The 19,585-nt window shown below is 46.0% G+C and overlaps 1 protein-coding gene across 3 annotated transcripts in view; it reads right to left on the bottom strand.

Annotated features, from left to right (window-relative positions):
- LOC144172797 (uncharacterized) overlaps nt 1–19,585 on the bottom strand; it is a 33,454-nt gene that overhangs the window by 1,881 nt on the left and 11,988 nt on the right. For 2 of the 3 annotated variants that reach the window (XM_077701404.1, XM_077701406.1), the window contains 3 exons: nt 13,786–13,927; nt 12,906–12,968; nt 2,810–2,936 (listed from right to left, as the gene is read on the bottom strand). In XM_077701404.1, coding sequence (XP_077557530.1) covers nt 2,810–2,936; nt 12,906–12,968; nt 13,786–13,927 — 332 coding nt within the window. The remainder of the gene's footprint in view (nt 1–2,809; nt 2,937–12,905; nt 12,969–13,785; nt 13,928–19,585) is intronic. The other variant, XM_077701405.1, reaches the window with a different exon arrangement.

The raw sequence follows: 19,585 nt of genomic DNA, 5'->3' as shown, positions 1-19,585 counted from the left end.
TACATTCTGTCTATGTCGATGTGAAGGTTCCTCTTAGTTGGTTTCCTACTTCATCCTATTTGCAGCATCTCCTCTATCACTGCCATGTTATATGCTTGAATGTCATGTTTTACTTCTGTTAAAAGGACAGACAACCGATTTTCGTCGCGTATATGTTTTCTAGCTCATATGAAAGCTAGCATTTTATATAGCCCGGTAACCACAAGCAATTTCTAAACAAATTCACAGAAATAATTTTAATTTGGCAGCAAATTTCCTGAAATCGGAAGGGTGGCGGTTCGTAGTTTCGAAACTTGACACTACAATATGTGTCCCTGTCATGTGACCTGCAAACCTAGCAGCTACTGTAACTGCTGAAACGTTTATTTACGTATTGAAAACCTTTTAACATAAGTATTTGTACAAGGTTAAATTGTATATGTATTTCTAAACATTATTTTGAAAATTTTAAAAACACGCCGCCCGCCGTCGCTGGGTTGCTCGCAGTGTGGCTAAGTGAGTCTCCATGGCCAGAATCAACAGCAGCGTTCAGTAGACAGACCCAGACAAGGAGCTTTGACGATTCTGCCTGAGTCAGAGGCATTTGTTCTGCCAAAACACTTGATTTCTGTTTCCAAATATGCCAACAGCAGCTTAAAAAAAAAAAAAAACGCGCCCGGGAAAAATGGAACTTCCCTCCTCCACAACATGAAGCCAGATTCTACCTATTGTCTATCCCAACAGATGCAAAATTCGTGCAAAATAGACCGTTGCATTAAAAAACACACAAAGATTAGGAAAACCTGCGATTCAAACTTTTTTTGCTGGGGACAAGTTTTAAAATATCGTTTTTCATTTCACATACAGACAAAAGTATGTTGCCTAGCTACTCTATGGTAATTGTTGCCAGCATAATTTTTGAGAGGGACACATACGGCTCATAGACCTAAAAATTTCGATTTGAAAAGTTCTAGGGCGTTATCAGCAAAACCGTTACTCATCAAGGTGCTTTAAGTGATGCCCTTTCATTTGTGATAGAGAATATATACTCGACAAAAATCGGTTGCCTGTCCCTTTAGTCTACAGTCTACTTTCGTTACAGCGGATCCGGCAACAACGAACTTTCGGTTACAACAGACCATTTCTGTTGGTTTGTCTGGTCCCCATGCATTTTAAATGGAGTCCACTCCGCTCACAACGGACCCGGCTAGAGCAGACTATCGGCTACAACAGACTAAATTTTGGGCGAAAATTGTTTCGACTGAATGTTTATAGCGGACTTCTGCGAGGCCGGCATCCGATGTGCTTATTCTTCGTTTATTTTGGGAAGAAAACCATTATGTCTGGCAACATTGCTGGCAGCCGGGTCGTTGGCGCAGCCAAGCCAAGCCAGTGCTAGTGGCTTTTTTTTGTGTGTGTGTGACCAGCGGCATGAGCGGCAGGGTAGCTGATTTCACTGTCCGATAAATTAAGCGTAATTAACGCTGTCGAACATGGGGAAAAACAGGCCGACATCGCCAAAAGTACAGGCCTGTCTAAGCAGACGGTCCACTCTACCGTCAAGAACAAGGCCGGTGCCGATAAATGTGACTCCGGTGAGATGAAAAAAGTGGTGCACACGGAGGCGAGTCTGCCCTCGTCAGTTTTTTTATGTAATAAAAAACTCAGGTTAAGTGAAGTTCGGCTTTTATTATTCCCACGCATGCATCGTTCCCGTTCCGTTCGGTGAAAAAGGTAAGAAATGCCTCAAGTAGGGGGGTTGTTCCCCATCCATTGTGTGCAATCTGCCGGTAACCGTGCGCAGTCCAGCTGGTCTAACTTTCGATTTTACAGCTGTCTGTCATCAAATTATTTCATCACAGCTGTTTCAATGACCAGACTAAAATCGCTAAAAATCTGGAAGCTGCCTTGAGGGAATGTCAGGCAACGGACTAAAATCGCTAAAAATATGGAAGCTGCTTGAGGGAATGTCAGGCAGCGATCCGATTTGTTTGACGAATGGTTTCGGGAAAACCTGCCTCGTCGTGAGGGGATTTAAAAGAGCCTAGCTAATGCTGAAGGCTGCGACTGATGTTTTTTTCATACGTCCTTACACGCTTGACCGCAATGGCTAGGCCTTTTCCGAGTGCCGGTTCTAAGCTTTGGAAACGGTGTTTACGCGATTCTTTGCCCTTGCGCGAACACTGCAGAGGTGCTGCAGGCATCTACAAAAACAAAGTTGTACTATGCATATGCAATATCGTTCGAAGTACCTACTTTAGGACTCATACCCCCCCCCCCCTCCCCCCCCGTCGGATACTGCATACTTCGGCAACAGCGGACATTTTTTCATGGATGCAGAGGGTCCGTTGTAACGGGCGTAGACTGTATTTATACTGCTCTGCTAACTCAATTTGGTCAACTGCACTTTACATGTTCATGTTCTAAGGTTCTGCAATTAGCTCCTTCATTATCTTAGTCAGTTTCCCCCCTTTCTTTCCTACATGCTGCTTCTCCCATAGCTGCTGCTGATTCTGTGGGTGCCGTTGTTAGGTTGTTGTTTAGCCGGTCTGCACTATTTTCGTTCTCATTTAGAAGCTAAAATATGTTTTAGAGTTATTTAAACTCCTCCGTTATGGCTCTCACTGACTGCATGTTCGGATGGTTAGCTTCCCCGAGTTTCTTTTTTTCTCTCGAGATTCAGGGTTACCTTGCACCTAACCATCCCATGATCACTGCTTGATCAATACCTTGACTGTCACTTAAGATGAAGTCAATAAAATGATAAGCCAGGCTCAGCACTGTGTACATGTACAAGCAACAGCATTACAAGGATTGCGCCTATACCTACCCTGTGCTGCTGGGATGTGGGCAACAGGAGCAGTCGTCAAGGCTAGCTTTTCCCACAGTGTCTGCACTGGCTTGTGAAACACAGTCTTTGTTAGGTACTAAGGCATAAGCATTGCTCCCCTCTGGCACTGAAAAAATCAAGTGACAGCATCCAAGGAAACCGGTGTTATGCCAATCTTTAGTGTACACATGAATACACCATGCAAGTTTGCCACATCCAAGTAAAACTTGCTGATGCCTGGCGCATCTTGTGAGCCCTCAGGTAAGCTTCCATGGTACAGCATTAGGTCCCGGACACTATTACACATACGAAGGCATAAACGCTACCCATAAGTGCCTGAATGGTCTAGAAAAAGTTAGCAGGCTTGTGCAAGTTGGGGAACTCAATAAATATGATACATGACACGACATCTCATGCTACCTTTGAAATTGGTGAATTACGCTAAAGGAAACATGCTTGTTTCTATTAGGTGTGCGTTTGACCTACCCAGCCCCTTTTAACCTTTACTAGAAACAAATACTTCGTAATAGGCCTTTGTGCAAGAACTATGGTGGCATTTACACTGTGCTCATGGCTTTACAGGTCACATTTTCATGTTTGTTGTGACTAGAACTTGAGGTTTTGCAAACTTCATTTGTACTACTAGTACCATATAGGACCACTGCTGTAAATATTTTAATGCCATAAGTATTCACAACCAGTTTGTGATCATTGTTAACTGGTGTTTTGCAATAGGTTTGCATAAATGTCTGCTAGAAACTACATAAATGTCTTGTAGCACTGCTGGTATCTGGTGCTTTGCAGGGCAAGCGACAGCTTTCAATATTGCTGGATAGATGCCAGACACAACATATGGCCACCATTAGATCAGCATGCAGATGAGGTGTAGCGATGTATAAGGTAAACACTATTTGCAAATACAGCGGCATCTTGTTGATACGATTCTAAGTGATTCGAATTTCGGGATGATATGAATTGCTGAGAAGCCCTGGCAAAACTGTATTGTTTGCAATGGACAAAATTTCAGCTCTTACGGACAGACCTGCGCAGCCGTGCGGATGATAGGAACGAGCCTGCGAGGCACCCGCCTGCCTAGCTAGTGTGCGACGGCAACGTACAGGCTCTCCCTCCCTTCTCGGTTACTCTTTCTCTGGGAACAGACGGGCTGTTGTGTGAGCACTTGAGGCGTGGCGAGTCTACTGCGGTCGTGCTGCCAGGGGAGAACGCCTTAATGGCCTTGGGTAGGCACTAACGTAGCTCAGTTGCTGGCATCTCATTGGTCCTTGGTGGGGGACTGCCCCTTCAGAACGCGCTGCTCCTTGCTGTTGCTGCAAGATTTTTACGGTGAATGGGCTTCTCTTAACCAAATCAGCCAAGATGCTGTCTGCTATGTCGCACCAGAGAAAAGCCCTTTCTTCCGAGGAGGAGCTGGAGATTCTGAATAAAGCCGACAGCGAATCGTAAAGGAAGTGCAGCAGCTTGGCAAAAAAGCTTTCCCTTTCGCTGTCAACGTTGTGCACCATTGTTGCAAAACGTGCAGCGCTTCAGCGTGAATGTCAAGCAGGCCAAAACAGCACAGCATGTCAAGTTTGAAGATGTCCTCCTTTCATGGTTCAAGGAAGTAATTGCGACTGGAGTGAACATTGACGCAAAAGTGCTCGGGAAGAAAGCGAATGACGTTGCCTTTTCGCTTAGAATTGAGAGCTTGCAGATCTTCGGTGGGCGGGCTCACCAAGTTAAGCAGTGGCATGGTCCTGTATGCAAAACCATGTGCGGCGAAAAAAAGAAGGTGGACGACTGCCGGCGCATCTATCGGAGTACGAAGCACGGGACATACCGTATTGACACAATTGTAGGTCGACCCTTTTTTCCAAATTTGACCATCCAATGTTGGGGGGTCGACTTAGAATCGAAGTCGAACCATCTATTGCTAGTAACGGCAAGAAAAACGAGAAATCGGGGGTGCTACGAGGTGGGGACAGCTTTGCACCCTCGTTCCCGTGGTTATAACCGCATGGGGCGTCTTCTGCTCGCGAAAATGCGCCGCGCTGCCGCTGCCGCGAATACCACACGCATGCTGCGTGCTACACGATCGGCGGCGGCAACATGGCGGCGTCACCAGCCGCGAAAAGGTGCGTGTAGCTCCAGCGGCCGCTTTAAACCGCTCTTTAAAATGTCACTGAAGGCACAAACGAAGACGTTTGTGGAGAAAAGGCGCTGATAATGTGGTCGAAAACGACACTATGAAGCATTATCCGCACCGCTAGGAAAAGCGCCAATCAAATATCCGCCACCGTGGTAAGCCTAAGCATTTCCGACGACGCCAGCCGGCTAGTCCCGGGCGCTATCAAACTAACTGATCAAAGAGCGCGCCTCCCCATTGCCGCGCTTGTCGCACGTCATACGGAGGTAGAACGGTAGAACTGGTTTAACTTAGAATCAGTAGAAGCTGCCGCGCGCGCGGAATCGTCGACGCGGGCGTGAAAAAGTCGCCCGCGCAACACCAACGCGCACGAATCGCATGCAAAAACGCGTCAAGAAGCTTTTTATTCGTCTCTAATAAATAAAATGAGTATTAGCGAATCCTTTGATTCAATGCGCGGCGCTAACGTAGCACAGATCGTATCACATTGTGCAGTACACTTCCGAACGCGATGGTGGGAGGTTAGTCGCTCAAAAGTAAATTGCACGCGGCCGCTTCCGTCAGCCGCCATTTTGTTTGTTTTGGCATCGCGCGCCAGTGGCTGCTGCCGGTTGCTTTGATGGTTGTCATCATGCAGCGAATGTTTTCTTCCCGCTCAACCCACAGCGCATGGTTATTCCATGTGCTTATATAAAAGCTTTTAATTTTTAACATCTACCGCGCACACCGCGAGCGCATGGCTCTTGTGGGAGCATCGATCATTGATGGTAGAGCCGCCGTGTGGGTTGACGGAAGAGCTTCTCTTTGTGATACGATTTTATAGGCGGCGCTCTCATTTTTCTTTTTTTGAGAGATGCAATTTGTGGGGGTCAACCTACATTCGAGTCGACTTACAATCGTGTAAATACGATATGTAACTCGAACAAGGTGGGAAGTGAAACCGTGCATGCCCTTGACTTTGTGGTGTGCAGTGAGCTTGGGCACCTTGAGTGAGGAGACGAGGGCGAAGTTTTACACATTCCTGCAAAGCTGCTTGGCAACATGGAAGTTAAAAAAGCAGAAAAACACCACGAATTACTTTCCAAGAAAGAAAGAAGAGACATAAACAAAAACTTTTTTTAGTGCTCAATTTTTGGTCTGTGTTGGAATTTCAGATGATACCAATAATTTTCACGGTCTTGCGAGATTCGTATTGAGGGTCCACTGTAACAGTTAAAGGAACCGTGCAGAACTCACCACCGACTATTTAGAATGGATTTTTAGAATTTCCTCCAAAAAGAATTATAAAAATCTCTTCAGTGTCACCGTAGCTACATGAGATGAAAATCCATGCATAATTGTTCCGTCTCCACACGATTGCAGACAATGCGGCAAATGCAGCGCGCTCTCTTCCCAGGGGGTGGGCGGGCGGCCCATGATGATTTCAATATGGCCATCGATTTTGGCAGCCATCGACGGTCACATGGCGGGCAGTTTTTTTTTCTCCGCAACATGTATTAGTCAATTTCTTGTGTGTTGCGAAAATAAGCAGGCACTAGTGCTTGATTACTAGCATGCAGACATGCTAGTAGGGCGTTTTTGAAGGAATAAATTTTTCTTGGCAAATGGTCTCATTGAAAGTGAATTATTAAGTTTGTCGCTCCAACTCTGAGCGCACTTGAACAAAAGTGTACATACATATGTACACTTTTGTTCCCTCCAACTCTGCACGCACTCGAACAAAAGTGTACATACATATGTACACTTTTGTTCGTTCCAACTTTGCACGCACTTGAACAAAAGTGTATATACAAAAGTGTACAGTGTACATGCACCTTGGGCATAGAAGAGGTCAGTGCACACCACTGACGGAGAGGAATTGCCACTAGAAACACGAGAAATAAGCCGTGACGCTGATCACCGAGACCCAAAAGGAGAGCTGCTGCTGTAATTATGTAATTAAAACAGTGCATAATGAGGGAAATGGTGAAACACAAGTTGGTGTTTCGGCATCTTTTATAGAGATTTGTGAGCACACTGTTCACATGCATATGTATTATTTGGCTCAGGAATTCCTGACAGTTTATTTTAAACTTTGTGCGGGTTTATTGTCACTGCTCAAGCATGCTGCATGGTCCCTTTAAAATGTCCCACATTGCCAAGACAACATCGAACACCTGTATGCACACCAAAACCTTGAGTTGATTTTCCATCCCAAATTGGAAAAGCGGAATCTCATTATGTTGGCAGATGCCGCAGATGAAAAGCCGGACATATTACTTTAGTTGAAAGGCATACACCAAAAAAAATACTGAATACCCGAAGTTCATTACTTCTACCCTTTCTCAACACCGGATCACGGAGTCAGATCTATACTCAAGTCCAAGTGGCTCAACCTTACTGTCTTTCTAAAAAAATATTTTTAAATATTCGCTTTCCACCCAGCGGACACCCATAATGTTTTGCGAAGTTCTTAATGTCGGCCTATCTGAACCCAAAGTATGTTTTTTCTACAAACGAAACAAATTATTGATAGGTCATGGTGTTGTGTGGGAAAAGGCAGCATCTGAAGAGTTTTAGAGATTCAACAAGCTATCCTGGTATGGAATTAGCCACACAAGTGTCTAAATGATGCGAATACTGTGCAAAATGTAACCTGTAAACCGACCTTTGAGTGGAAATTATAAAAGCATTTGCAGACATGAGATGACAATACAGCTGCTTGGGAGGTAGAAAAAAAAGCAAAAGGGCGCGGGTTCGATTCTCGGACACGCGGCCGCTTTTCTGATGGAGGTGACAGGAAAAACGCCTGTGTACGACATTTCGGCGCATCTTATAGATCCCCAGGTGGTCAAAATTAATCCGGAGGCCTCCACTATGGCACGCCTCATCGCCTGCTTTGAGTCGGCACGTTAGGCCCTACAATCAATCAAATGAATAAAAAAAAAGCAAAAAGTGGATATGATAGCTGCTTTTGTTGCACACACATATACCTGTTTTTGCCTTAGTTTTTAGGTCTTTCTTTCAAGAGTAAAATGAGTCACTGACCAAGTCAGAAATAAGAATTGACATTTGATAACCCATACATGTTCCTTGTTTACACTGGTATTTGGGAACTCGTGAACAAGACCACTGTGTACAAGAGCCCTGTTAGGGTTATCAGAGTCACAAAGGTTATTTTTGTAATTGGTCAGCAACTGTGATTTTGCACTTCAAATTAAAAAAACATTCTCTAGTCCTTTGTCTGATCAGAACTGTTTATGTGATAACTGAGAGGACGGGATGGAACAATGGGATGCAAATAACCAAGTACAGTTAAACCTCGATGTAACGAACCACGGAATTTTTCGTAACTTCAAGTGTATGCACACCGTGTGTTTTCAACCTCTGTGTAACGAAGACCCGTTTGCCGGAATTTCAATGCAACGAAGTTTCATGGAGAACTAGGCACGAAATTTAAGTTTTAGAAGTATATTTTGGGAGACGCAAGCGCCGAAATGGGGTCTCAATAAAACACGAACCGCAACACGGGCCACCCAATAACGCAGATGCAGTGAGCCACGGGTCTGTGAGCGAGCTCCTTGCCTGCAAACTGCGTGGCGTGCATGCACGGCTGGTGCACCGTTTCTGTTTCTGTTGAAGCTTAATCATCTATGCGGGCATCAGCGTGAACCTTATGGAGCGTTTTCTCCCCGCAAAAACTCAAAACGCGCCCCGCAAGCCACAGGCGCGCTGACGCAGCCGCGGAGACCACCCGCACTATGTGGGTAGCTCCGCGACCGCTTCCAACCACTCGCTGAAAGGCAACTCAGGGGGCAAATGAGAGGGGCACGCGAGAAAAAAAAAGGCGGATAACGTGGGCAAAAGTTTCTCAGTGAAATGTCATGCGCGCCGCTTATGAAAGCGCCCATCAAACATCCTCCGAGGTGGTAAGCCTAATTGCCTGTTGCGGGGCCGCCGCCGCATGCCCTTCGTTTGCCCATGCTTGTTGGGTTTCATCGTTCCAGCAAGCATTTGTGAATCTTTATGAGCCTTGTGCGCGTGTTTTTTTCACACGCTTCTGTGCCAGGAAGTGACTCGCACTGCACGCGGCAGTGGGAGGAGCCTGACCAGTTTCGCCAATGGGGAGGCGCACCCTATGGCGGGAGCTTCGAAGCGCTCGGGCATGCCGAGGATATTTGATGGGTGCTTTCGTAAGCGGCGCGTATGATGCTTTATAGTGAAAATTTCGCTCACGTTATCCGCTTTTTTTCTCGCATGCCCCTCTCGTTTGCCCCGCGAGTGGCGTTTCAGTGAGCGGAAGCGGTCGCTGGAGCTACTCACATCGCGCGGGTTGTCTCCGCGGCTACGCTCTATGCAGTTCTCCATGCGGTTCACTCTGATGCCCGCGTAGATGATTAAGCTCTGATGAAACAGAAAGAGTGCGCCAGCCGTGTATGCGCGCCACGTTTTCTTTTGCAGGGAATGCTTCACGGGATGAACACATCATTAAAACCGTGAATTTCAATGTAGCGAAATTTCAATGTAACGAAGTAAATTACGAATTTTACCGACTTCGTTACATCGAGGTTTCACTGTATAGTGCAAGTTATTCATTCAAGGCACTTCCCTACAATCTTTTTCAAGCTGTTACTGCTTGCAGAAATTTCTGAGGGCCACAGAGAATTTGGAGAAAAAGGTGAGAGTTAAACTGCAGCTGAAATATTTCATTCATGATTAACCAGTGCAAAGTAAACGGGACGAGAGAGGAGTACACAACACGAGCGCTACTAACAACTGAAGTTTTATTGAAAAGAAGGAAAACATATAAAGAGTTGACCCTGCACACTAACCACAACCGTGACGTAGACCACGCGGGATACACTCTCTCCACAGCACAGATAGCTGAAGCTCAAGTACTGTTGAGATACGCAACTTCACTATCCAGCAGTGACACCGAGGGTGAGCTATTGCACGTGTCAGAATTCTTTTTTATCAAGAAGGCCTCCCAAATTTCTCTCGTGCGAGTGTCATTGTGTGCAAACAGAAAACTTGTATGGTTAAACTTGGGGTAACAACCATGCTTAGAGCAATGCGACGACAGGTGGGACGTGGGTGTGCCCTTTAGCGTATTGCGATGTTCCCGCAAGCGCTCATTAATGCACCGCCCCGTCTGTCCAATACGTTATCACACGACAAGGGGATGCAGTACACAACTTTGGTTTTGCATTCAACGAACTGTGACTGGTGTTTTACACCACAGCCCTTTTTGTGCGAAGACCCTCTTTTCTTGCTGTTTAACTTCCTGTCGATCGCGGGACAAAGCTTTTCTAACTTTTTTGCTGAAAAAACCACGTCCACGTTGAACCTGCCAGCCAACTTTTTCACCCTATGCGAAATTGCGTGCATATACGGGATAACAGCAAAACGCTGTGTTTATCTTCCGGAATTTTTCAATTTTGAGAAAACTTTGTTAGCCGCAGAAACAAGCACACGTTCCGGGAAACCTGCCTGTTCCGGGAAACCTGCCAAGTTACCAGACTAAAAAGGCAGGTTTCCTGGAACGGGTGTTTGTTTCTGCGGCTAACAAAGTTTTCTCAAAATTGAAAAATTCCCGAAGATCAAGGCGGGCAAAGGAAAAACTACAGCGTTTTGCTGTTATCCCGTATATGCACGCAATTTCGCATAGGGTGAAAAAGTTGGCTGGCAGGTTCAACGTGGACGTGGTTTTTTCAGCAAAAAATAAGTTAGAAAAGCTTTGTCCCGCGATCGACAGGAAGTTAAACAGCAAGAAAAGAGGGTCTTCGCACAAAAAGGGCTGTGGTGTAAAACACCAGTCACAGTTTGTTGAATGCCAAACCAAAGTTGTGTACTGCATCCCCTTGTCGTGTGATAAGATATATATTGGACAGACGGGGCGGTGCATTAATGAGCGCTTGCGGGAACATCGCAATACGCTAAAGTGCACACCCACGTCCCACCTGTCGTCGCATTGCTCTAAGCATGGTTGTTACCCCAAGTTTAACCATACAAGCGTTCTGCTTGCACACAATGACACTCGCACGAGAGAAATTTGGGAAGCCTTCTTGATAAAAAAGAATTCTGACACGTGCATTAGCACACCCTCGGTGTCACTGCTGGATAGTGAAGTTGCGTATATCAACAGTACTTGAGCTTCAGCTATCTGTGCTGTGGAGAGAGTGTATCCCGCGTGGTCTACGTCACGGTTGTGGTTAGTGCGCAGGCTCAACTCTTTATGTTTTCCTTCTTTTCAATAAAACTTCAGTTGTTAGTAGCGCTCGTGTTGTGTACTCCTCTCATGTCCCGTTTACTTTGCGCTGGTTAATCATGAATGTATACCAACTAGCCCAGTTCTCGACCTTGGTGGAAATATTTTATGCCAGTAAGAAAATAGTGATTTCCTCACTTTATGGCACAAGTCAACGGCTACTCTTCCTTGCCGAAATTTCGGTGTGCAACTTTTTGGCATTGCCAGGAATATTTTGACAGAGTCTTTTACCTAACCTTACGGTGCACTTTCTAAGGTATGCTTTCTAGGCACATTACATGCTTTGGCAGAGGCACATTACCTTACATGTATAGTATACGATTCCAAGGGACATGCAAAACAAAACTTGTTTTTATATCTTGTTAACTCCCTGCTACCTTTCACCCACACTCTGCTCATTCTGTATGAGGCCTCAGCACATCTGAACTGATCCTCAGTGCAAGTAAAGGGACACTCTAGGCAGAGTAACTTTTGTTTCAACTGAAATATCACGCACTCCTTAGCCCTCTGAGCCTCTGTTCAAAAGCGAACGATGCCTTGTTTGCTGAGAAAGAAATATTTAGAGCTGGCATTTCATTCTGCTTTCCCTTCCATTTTCTCTGGATGTTTCCAAGTCACAAAACAGCCAGAGCAGGTGGAGATCAGTACTACTCTGTCATTTCCATTTGTCAGAAAACCTCTCCGCATTGGCTTTCAATTTCATTGCAGTCAAAGAGGACGAGTGTATCCGATGTTATCTTGGTGTGGTGGCATTCAGAGAAATTGGTTTCTCTATTTGCTATTCTCTACTTACAATTATTTTCGATTTGCGCGTCTCTGCTGCCTCCATGTTTGTTTCAGAAAAATGCTTAGGAGGCCTGCACCAATACTGTTTCCCCATGCATTAGCCGTTTCTGATGTCACAAAGTGAAGCATGGAAAAGTGGATGGGGCATAGACACCTGTGTTTATGCCTTTGCAATTTTCTGTGATAATATGTAGCCTGTGCCGCTGCGAGTAGTATATTTGTATTCACAAGACTCTAATGTGCCGACAAAGGCAAATTTGCTTTTACAGTTCAGTGCAGCTTTAAGGATGCCTACAACCAAATTGGCACTCATGGTTCGGAACAATGACTTGCACCCATTCCATGACCAAAAAAATTTTTTTAGTTTCAAGACATTTTGTTGAGGTCATAATTTCAAGAAATATGCTGTTTAGCATTCTCGACTTAACAGTGTGTCATCATAGCAGACATCAGCAAGTCAGCAAGCAGAGTTATGCAGAATAAGCAGTGCACATAAAGCTACTTTTTTGTCACAGTACACATGTAAACTAAATGAAAAAAATTCAGAGCGCAGAAGAGCCATAACTTAGAAATATGCCACGAAAAACAAAAAAGACCAACATTCACACTCTTTGTCAACAAAAACAGCAGATGTAATTGTATCTATCTCTGTTACATCTCATAGACTGTTTTCATCTTAGTCAGAACACGGCCTCGGCATTCTAGACTACAAACTAGTAAGGTGGTTAAACAATTTCCCACTGACATCAGTGTCTCTTAAATTCCCCTTGTAGATAAATTCTTATGGTTTGAAACAACACCATGAGCATACTGGAATAAGATTGCACAAAAAGTTATTGACAAGGTTTGTGCCAATAAAATTTGTAATTGTGCTGTCACCTACTCGAATGTATAAATAAGAAAAGATTTTGTAACCGCACCGAGAAATTCTTCTTCTGTTTGGGAGCTTGTACTGATGTGGAACACAAGGGCGCACTGTGTGCCTGAAAAATATTTAATAGTAAATACATACAGAATAGCCATTACCCAAAAAATTTGAAGGTTCATTGGTGTATCTACAAATGCATAAGAATCTCATCCTTGTGCAGAAACCTGAGGCTTACCTAATGCGTGCACCTTGCTGTGGCCTGCACAACTCCAGAAGACTTATTTTTCACATACTTTATACACTGTGCCAACTATGCATAACACTCTGTCTCAGTGGTCACGTTTCTCTGCATTGAAGTGGCATTGCCCACCTGTTGTTTCTTTTGTTGCAGCAGTGAAACATTAAAATCGCATGCTACAATTCAGACTAACAGAGAACACACAGGACTAGTGCTGGTGTCCAGTGTTCTCGTCCAGCAGGTCCACCGCTAGTCCCCATGTTTTCTCTTTTTGAGGTCTCATCCGTCACACCGCTTCGATTTCTTTCACTGCTCCAGCAGCCAACTCGCCCACATTAATGCTAAGGTAAATGCCCTTCTGTTGCCCACCAGTATCAGCCCTTCATCGCTGTCTTTCACGTTTACTCCTCTTATGCCACCTGCATCGGCTTCAGACTCGACATGAAATGCATAGAAGTGGTTGCGTAACTCAAAAGACCTATCAAAGCAGCAACAGCTGGCATCCCACGCTTCTACTTGTCTGCGTGGCAACACCGCCAGTGCTCCCAAGCCTTGCATGCACTACATTCAGAGTCGTTATCTGCTCTGTTATCTCTCGCTCTGCTGATCAAGAAAAACAGTTCTATTGATGAAGCAATGGAAAAATTTTACCGACATGCCCAATCTATTGCTAATGGAATAATGAGAAGGGTACCTGTGTCACTAGAGGTGATGGTTGCCTGTGTTTTTCGGCAGCAGGCCACATCCCAGTTGCGGTCTGAATCTATGGACATTGCCATGATGCAGCCCTCGGGCACTGACGATGTCACACGTGGCATGCGGGCACTTTGTGCCTTCTGTAACAAAAAAAGGCAGCCAGTGAACTTTTTCACAATCATATAGCACCAAGAGAACCAGGAATTAGTAGTTTGTAATTTTGTAATTTTACTTCCCAACAAACAAATAGTTAACAGGTCACTTTCCTGCTATAAAATTCAATAACCATGCATGCATTCTTCAGTCGATTCTGTGCTCGAAATACAGGCACTATCACACAAAACTGTATGTGTCAATGTTGAAATTTCCTGCAGGCTCAAGTCCCAAGAGGTTTAGTGACAAAAGGATGACAAATAAACCTGTTTCATGAAAGCCAGTGGTGAGACAGTGTAAACAGAGTTGGGAGCAGTTTTTGGAGCAGCAAAATTTCAATTTTTGAACAGAATTACCTTGATTTGGAGCCGTTCACGACATTGAATACATTGTCTTAGGAGCTTAGAAAACAACTTTGTAGCAACTCTGAGGAAGAAACACCCTTTCGAGTCACTTTAGAACACATATAGGACAACCTTTAAAGAGCATTTTGCTTAGTATCACTAAGTACAAACTGTACTACCTTCTTGCAAACTTCATAAATTTTATTGAGGCTGTGTGCACAGACAATGTAAAATGCCATAAAAATTGAAATTGAAAAGCATTGCAATTGGGAGGTATTTTTACCATTTCAATGCAGCAATTACTATGTTTGCAATCTGCCCCTGAATTGTATGCACAAGTGTTGCGCCACAGCACAGTTCCTCAAAGCGAGGTGGCGGTCGTTGCACCATTACTATTCTTACGGCGCGCATTTACCCAGATAATTTTAGTATTGTTGCTATGGTCAGACACTTTGCTATTGGTATTAAATTTCACTTGACATACATCAATTATTATTGCTCGTGTAACCCGTCCACCTAAAAGGTGCCAATGTCCGAAAGTATCGTGGCAATGCAGCACGCACCACTTCTGGCGAGCTATTCTTCAATGGACGTTATTCCGGTACTGGTCCTCGTGGCGGCCGCGGCGGCGAATTTAGGAGTCAGGGCCGGGAAGACCTTGCTGTCAAAACACTTGTGGATGAAGCATCCCCTTCGCCTAATCACTCCCCGCCCCACTCTCGTCACTCGTTTCTTTTACATGAAAGCTATGGAAGCAGGTGCCCATTACCGACACTAACCTGCAGTGGATGAAGGACCGTTTTCTTTCATTTTTTTTACTTTGTGACTCCCACTCTTTTAGCCATGTGCTCAAGGCTTGGGCAGCCTTTTTTCCTGTTGTAAGCTTTGCCCATTTTCCTTTGCAAGATTTCTTTTCTGTGTGTGTTTATACGAAGCCACCACTAACAGTTGAGAATGTTAGTGGTCCAGTCACCCGGAGGGGTGACTGGACCACTCCTCTTCCAGTCGCCCGGAGGGGTGGGCCAGGTATTTATTTCACCAGGGCTGAACTGACCGAAATGATGTGGGTTCAATTCCCGGCCATGGTGGCCGCTTTTGTTATGAACGCAAAAAGCGAAAACACCCGTGTGTTTGAGGTTTCGGCGCACGGTCTTAATAAAAAGCCCCTGGTGGTCAAAATTAATGCGTTAGAAGCTCTCGTGTTCACTTCACAGTCTTTTCTTGTCATATGTGCATTTACAAGTGAGCGATGAGAAGAGCGGTGACCTGAATGCAAAACACAGGTAACATAACGATACCAAACCCGCCGCGGTGGCTCAGTGGCTAGGGCGTTGTGCTGCTAAGCACGAGGTCGCGGGTTCGATTCCCAGCCACGGCGGCCGCTTTTCTGATGGAGGCGAAAAGCAAAAACGCCCATGTGTTCGAGATTTCGGCGCACGTTAAAGGTCCCCAGGTGGTCTAAATTAAACGGAAGCCCTCCACTACGGCGTGCCTCATCGCCTGCGTTGCGTCGGCGCGTTCAACCCTACAATCAATCATAACGATACCAAGATGACCACCGCTCTTGGCAAAAAATAGTGCCACTTGGGCTGCATGGAAAGCCATGTTGCCAGCTCGGCATATTTGTCCAAAAGTAATGCCTGTGTTGAAATCCTTGCATATAAGGCTGTTTTACTGCAGTATGGCGCAATTTCCACAACTGTGATGGTTTTGGAGCAGCCTGGCATAGGAAAACGGCATTGTATCAAAACTACACAATATGCGCAGCTGTGAATCCCCTGAAAAACTGCACTGCTGGATCAATAAACACCTCGCTATTTGGCCCGCTATCTAAAGTTCGACAGAATACCTTGCAACAGTTTTGCTATCGTAAAATGCACAGTGAACACTATCAAAGATCAAAGAAGATTATTCCAGGCTGGTGACGTTAGTTTGAAACACTCTCCGTATGAAAGGAGATAACACGAGCGGTCTAAAGAGTGAAACATACGTAGCGAGGTGTTTATTGATCCAGCAGTGCAGTTTTCCAGGAGTGAAACAGCTGCGCATATTGCGCAGTTTTGATACAATGCCATTTTCCTACACCAGGCTGCTCCAAAACCATGACAGTTGTGAAAATTGCGCCATACTGCTATAAAACAGCTTCACTTGGCCCACGGATGACACAGATAACATAGCCTGGCACAGCCGGTCGGCAAAAACAAAACATAAAGAAACAAACCAAAAACGTGGTTTGTGGCATTGCCCCCCCTTCCAAAAGGGCATCAACCCATGCTAAAATAAAAGACAGTCCAAACAAACAACAAAAAAGTGTCATCTTCCGTAGTAAGGTTTTAAGCGAACCACATAGACGAATTCGGGCCGCTTGCGTCGTCGTGATGTTCCGGAATCACCATCCAGGATCACCTCGTAGGTAAGTTAGCCAATACGTTTTAGAATCCCGTAGGGTCCGAAATAACATTGCAGAAGCTTCTCATTGAGTTCACGTCGTCAGATGGGAGTCCAAACCCACGCACGATCCCCTGGGCGGTACTCGGCATCTCGGCATTGGAGGTTGTAGCACCCGGCATCCACCAGCTGCTGGTTTGTTGTGCGAACTTGAGCGAGCTGGCAGGCCTCCTCCACATGCTGAAGGTGTCCTTGGACGTCGGCATTGAGGTCATCGTATTCTACAAGCGGAAGCATGGAGTCAAGCATCGGTGTCGGCCGTCTCCCGTAGACAAGCTTAAACGGTATAATCTGTGTACTTTCCTGGATCGCCATGTTGTAAGCAAACGTGACATAAAGAAGGACTGCGTCCCAAGTCTTATGTTCAATGTCGATGTACATACACAGCATATCCGTGATCGTCTTTTTCAGATGTTCCGTTCGTCCATTTGTTTGGGGGTGGTACGTCGTCATTCTTCGGTGATCCGTGTTGCTGTAGTGTAAGATTCCTTGCATAAGCTCCATGGTCCAAGATTAGAATTTCAGGTGATTCATGCTGCAGCACAACTTGGTTTATGAAGAACTTGGCGACTTCTTGTGCAGTCCCCCTCGGAAGAGTGGTGTTCTCTGCATACCACATCATATAGTCTGTTGCTACGACATTCCACTTGCTCTTGGATCGCGATGTAGGGAACGAGACCAGAAGGTTCATTCCAATCTGTTGGAAGTGCCTCGGGACGCGGATCAGCTGCAGAAGTCTGGCGGGTCTCGTCAGTGCCGTTTTTCGTCCCCGGCAGTCACAGCAGCTCCGGATGTAGTGGGTGACGTGGGATTTAAGGCGGGGCCAGTAAAGCTGTCCCGAGATTTCTGGAAGATGGGTCGTCATGGCAGGCTTCCAAAATTTTGTCATGAAGGCCTGCGGGGATGACAAGATAATTTGTTCTCGTTACAGGGCTGAAATTCTTCACAAGGACAGAGTTTCTTAGTCTGAATGCCAGCAAGTTCCGTTTGAACACCCTAGGCACGGCGACATTGCGTCCTGCAGTCGGAACGTTGCTGGGCAGCTAGATCACTCTTCGTCACGACTCCGAAGAAAGCGCGCTGTTTTGACGAGTTGAGGTGGTGAGTCAACAGGGGTGTGGGACAGGGAGTCAGCGTCGGGGTGTTTCCTGCCGGATTTATAGATGACTGCAACGTCGAACTCTTGAAGGCGCCAGCTCCACCACCCAAGACGGCCAGAGAAGTCCTTCGAATTGGCGAGCCAACACAGCGCATGGTGGTCTGTCACAACCTTTAATGGTCTACCATACACGTATGGGTGAAAGTTTGAAATGGCCCATATAACTGCGAGGCACTCCTTCTCACAGGCTGAGTAGGTTTTCTCCTCTTTTGGCAGACCACGGCTGGCATAGGCGATTACTTTTTTGCAACCGCTTTGCTTTTACACGAGGATGGCCCCCAAGCCTATATCACTGGCGTCCATATGTGCATTTCTGTTTTGGCGTTTTCGTTGAAATGAGCGAGCATGGGCGGGCTTTGCAAGCATTGTTGCAGATTGCAGAATGCTTTTTCTTGGGCGTTTTCCCAGCTGAAAGGAGTGCTATCTTTCGTGAAGTTCATCAGTGGCTCTGCAATGCGTGCGAAGTTTATGACAAACCGCCAGTAGTATGCGCACAATCCGAGAAATCTTCGCACACCATTCTTATCTTTCCGTCTTGGGAAGTTCGCTATGGCTGAAGTTTTCGCTGGGTCAGGCAGGACACTTGCAATGTTGACGCAATTCCCCGAAAAGTTCAGTTCCTCGTACATAAAGCGGAACTTTTCAGGCTTCAGGGTTAGCCCCGATGAGCGGATAGCCTCGAGTACAGACTCTAACCTTGCAAGGTGTTCGTCGAAAGTTCAGGGGAATAACACAACGTCGTCACGGTATACGGGACTGGTGTGCCACTTCAAGCCACCTAGCACGGTGTCCATGACTCTTTGAAACATTGCTGGTGCCGGTGCCGTGCACAGTCCGAATGGCATCACCTTGAGCTCGTAAAGGCCGTCCGGGGTTATGAATGCAGTCTTCTCTCAGTCTCTCTTGTCCACTTCTATTTGCACTAGCGTGTATTTAGATTCAACGATGAAAAGTACTTCATGTGGCAGAGGTGGTCGAGGGCATGATCGATTCGTGGGAGGGGGTACAACGTTGTTGTGATGTGCGACCGTATGTGCGAACGCTAGAAAAAGCAAACGAAATAATAATACAAACGACAACACAGGCGACAAGCGAACGTTGAGCGAACCGGACGGTTCTCTTGCGAGCGCCCTCTTCAGTTCTCCTACATAACGTTCTGCTTGCCCATTCGTAGCAGGGTGGTATGGGGCTGACGTTACACTCCGAATGCCGTTTCTTTTGTAGAAGCCTTGTATCTCCGAAGACACAAACGCAGTCCCATTGTCCGACACAACTTTACGCGGTATGCCGAACCTGGCGAACAGAGAACGCAGCACACTGATGACTGCTGTCGATGTCGGGCTGTTCACTGGTCGCACCTCCAACCACTTGGTGAAAGCGTCGACGACGACCAAAAAGGTATGTCCCTCCACCGGACCAGCGAAGTCCACATGCAAGGTGTGCCATGGTGTCGTCGGCTGCGTCCAAATTGGAACTGGAGCCTTCTTGGGATCGCTCTGGGTGCGCTGGCACTGCTTACATGACTTGACAGTTGTTTCAATCTCGGCGTCCAAGCCAGGCCACCAAAGGTAACTGCGCGCACAAGCCTTCATGGCTACAATTCCACGATGTCCCGCGTGAACCAAGGACATGGCCTGTTCTCAAGCTGCCGCAGGTATGACAACTCTTGAGCCATCCTCGATGGATAGCAAGTT

This window comes from Haemaphysalis longicornis, unplaced genomic scaffold (genome assembly GCF_048455015.1).
Source record: "Haemaphysalis longicornis isolate Haplotype H1 unplaced genomic scaffold, Haemaphysalis longicornis Haplotype H1 scaffold_26, whole genome shotgun sequence".
Lineage (NCBI taxonomy): Eukaryota > Metazoa > Arthropoda > Arachnida > Ixodida > Ixodidae > Haemaphysalis > Haemaphysalis longicornis.
This window is presented reverse-complemented; position numbering and strand designations above follow the sequence as displayed.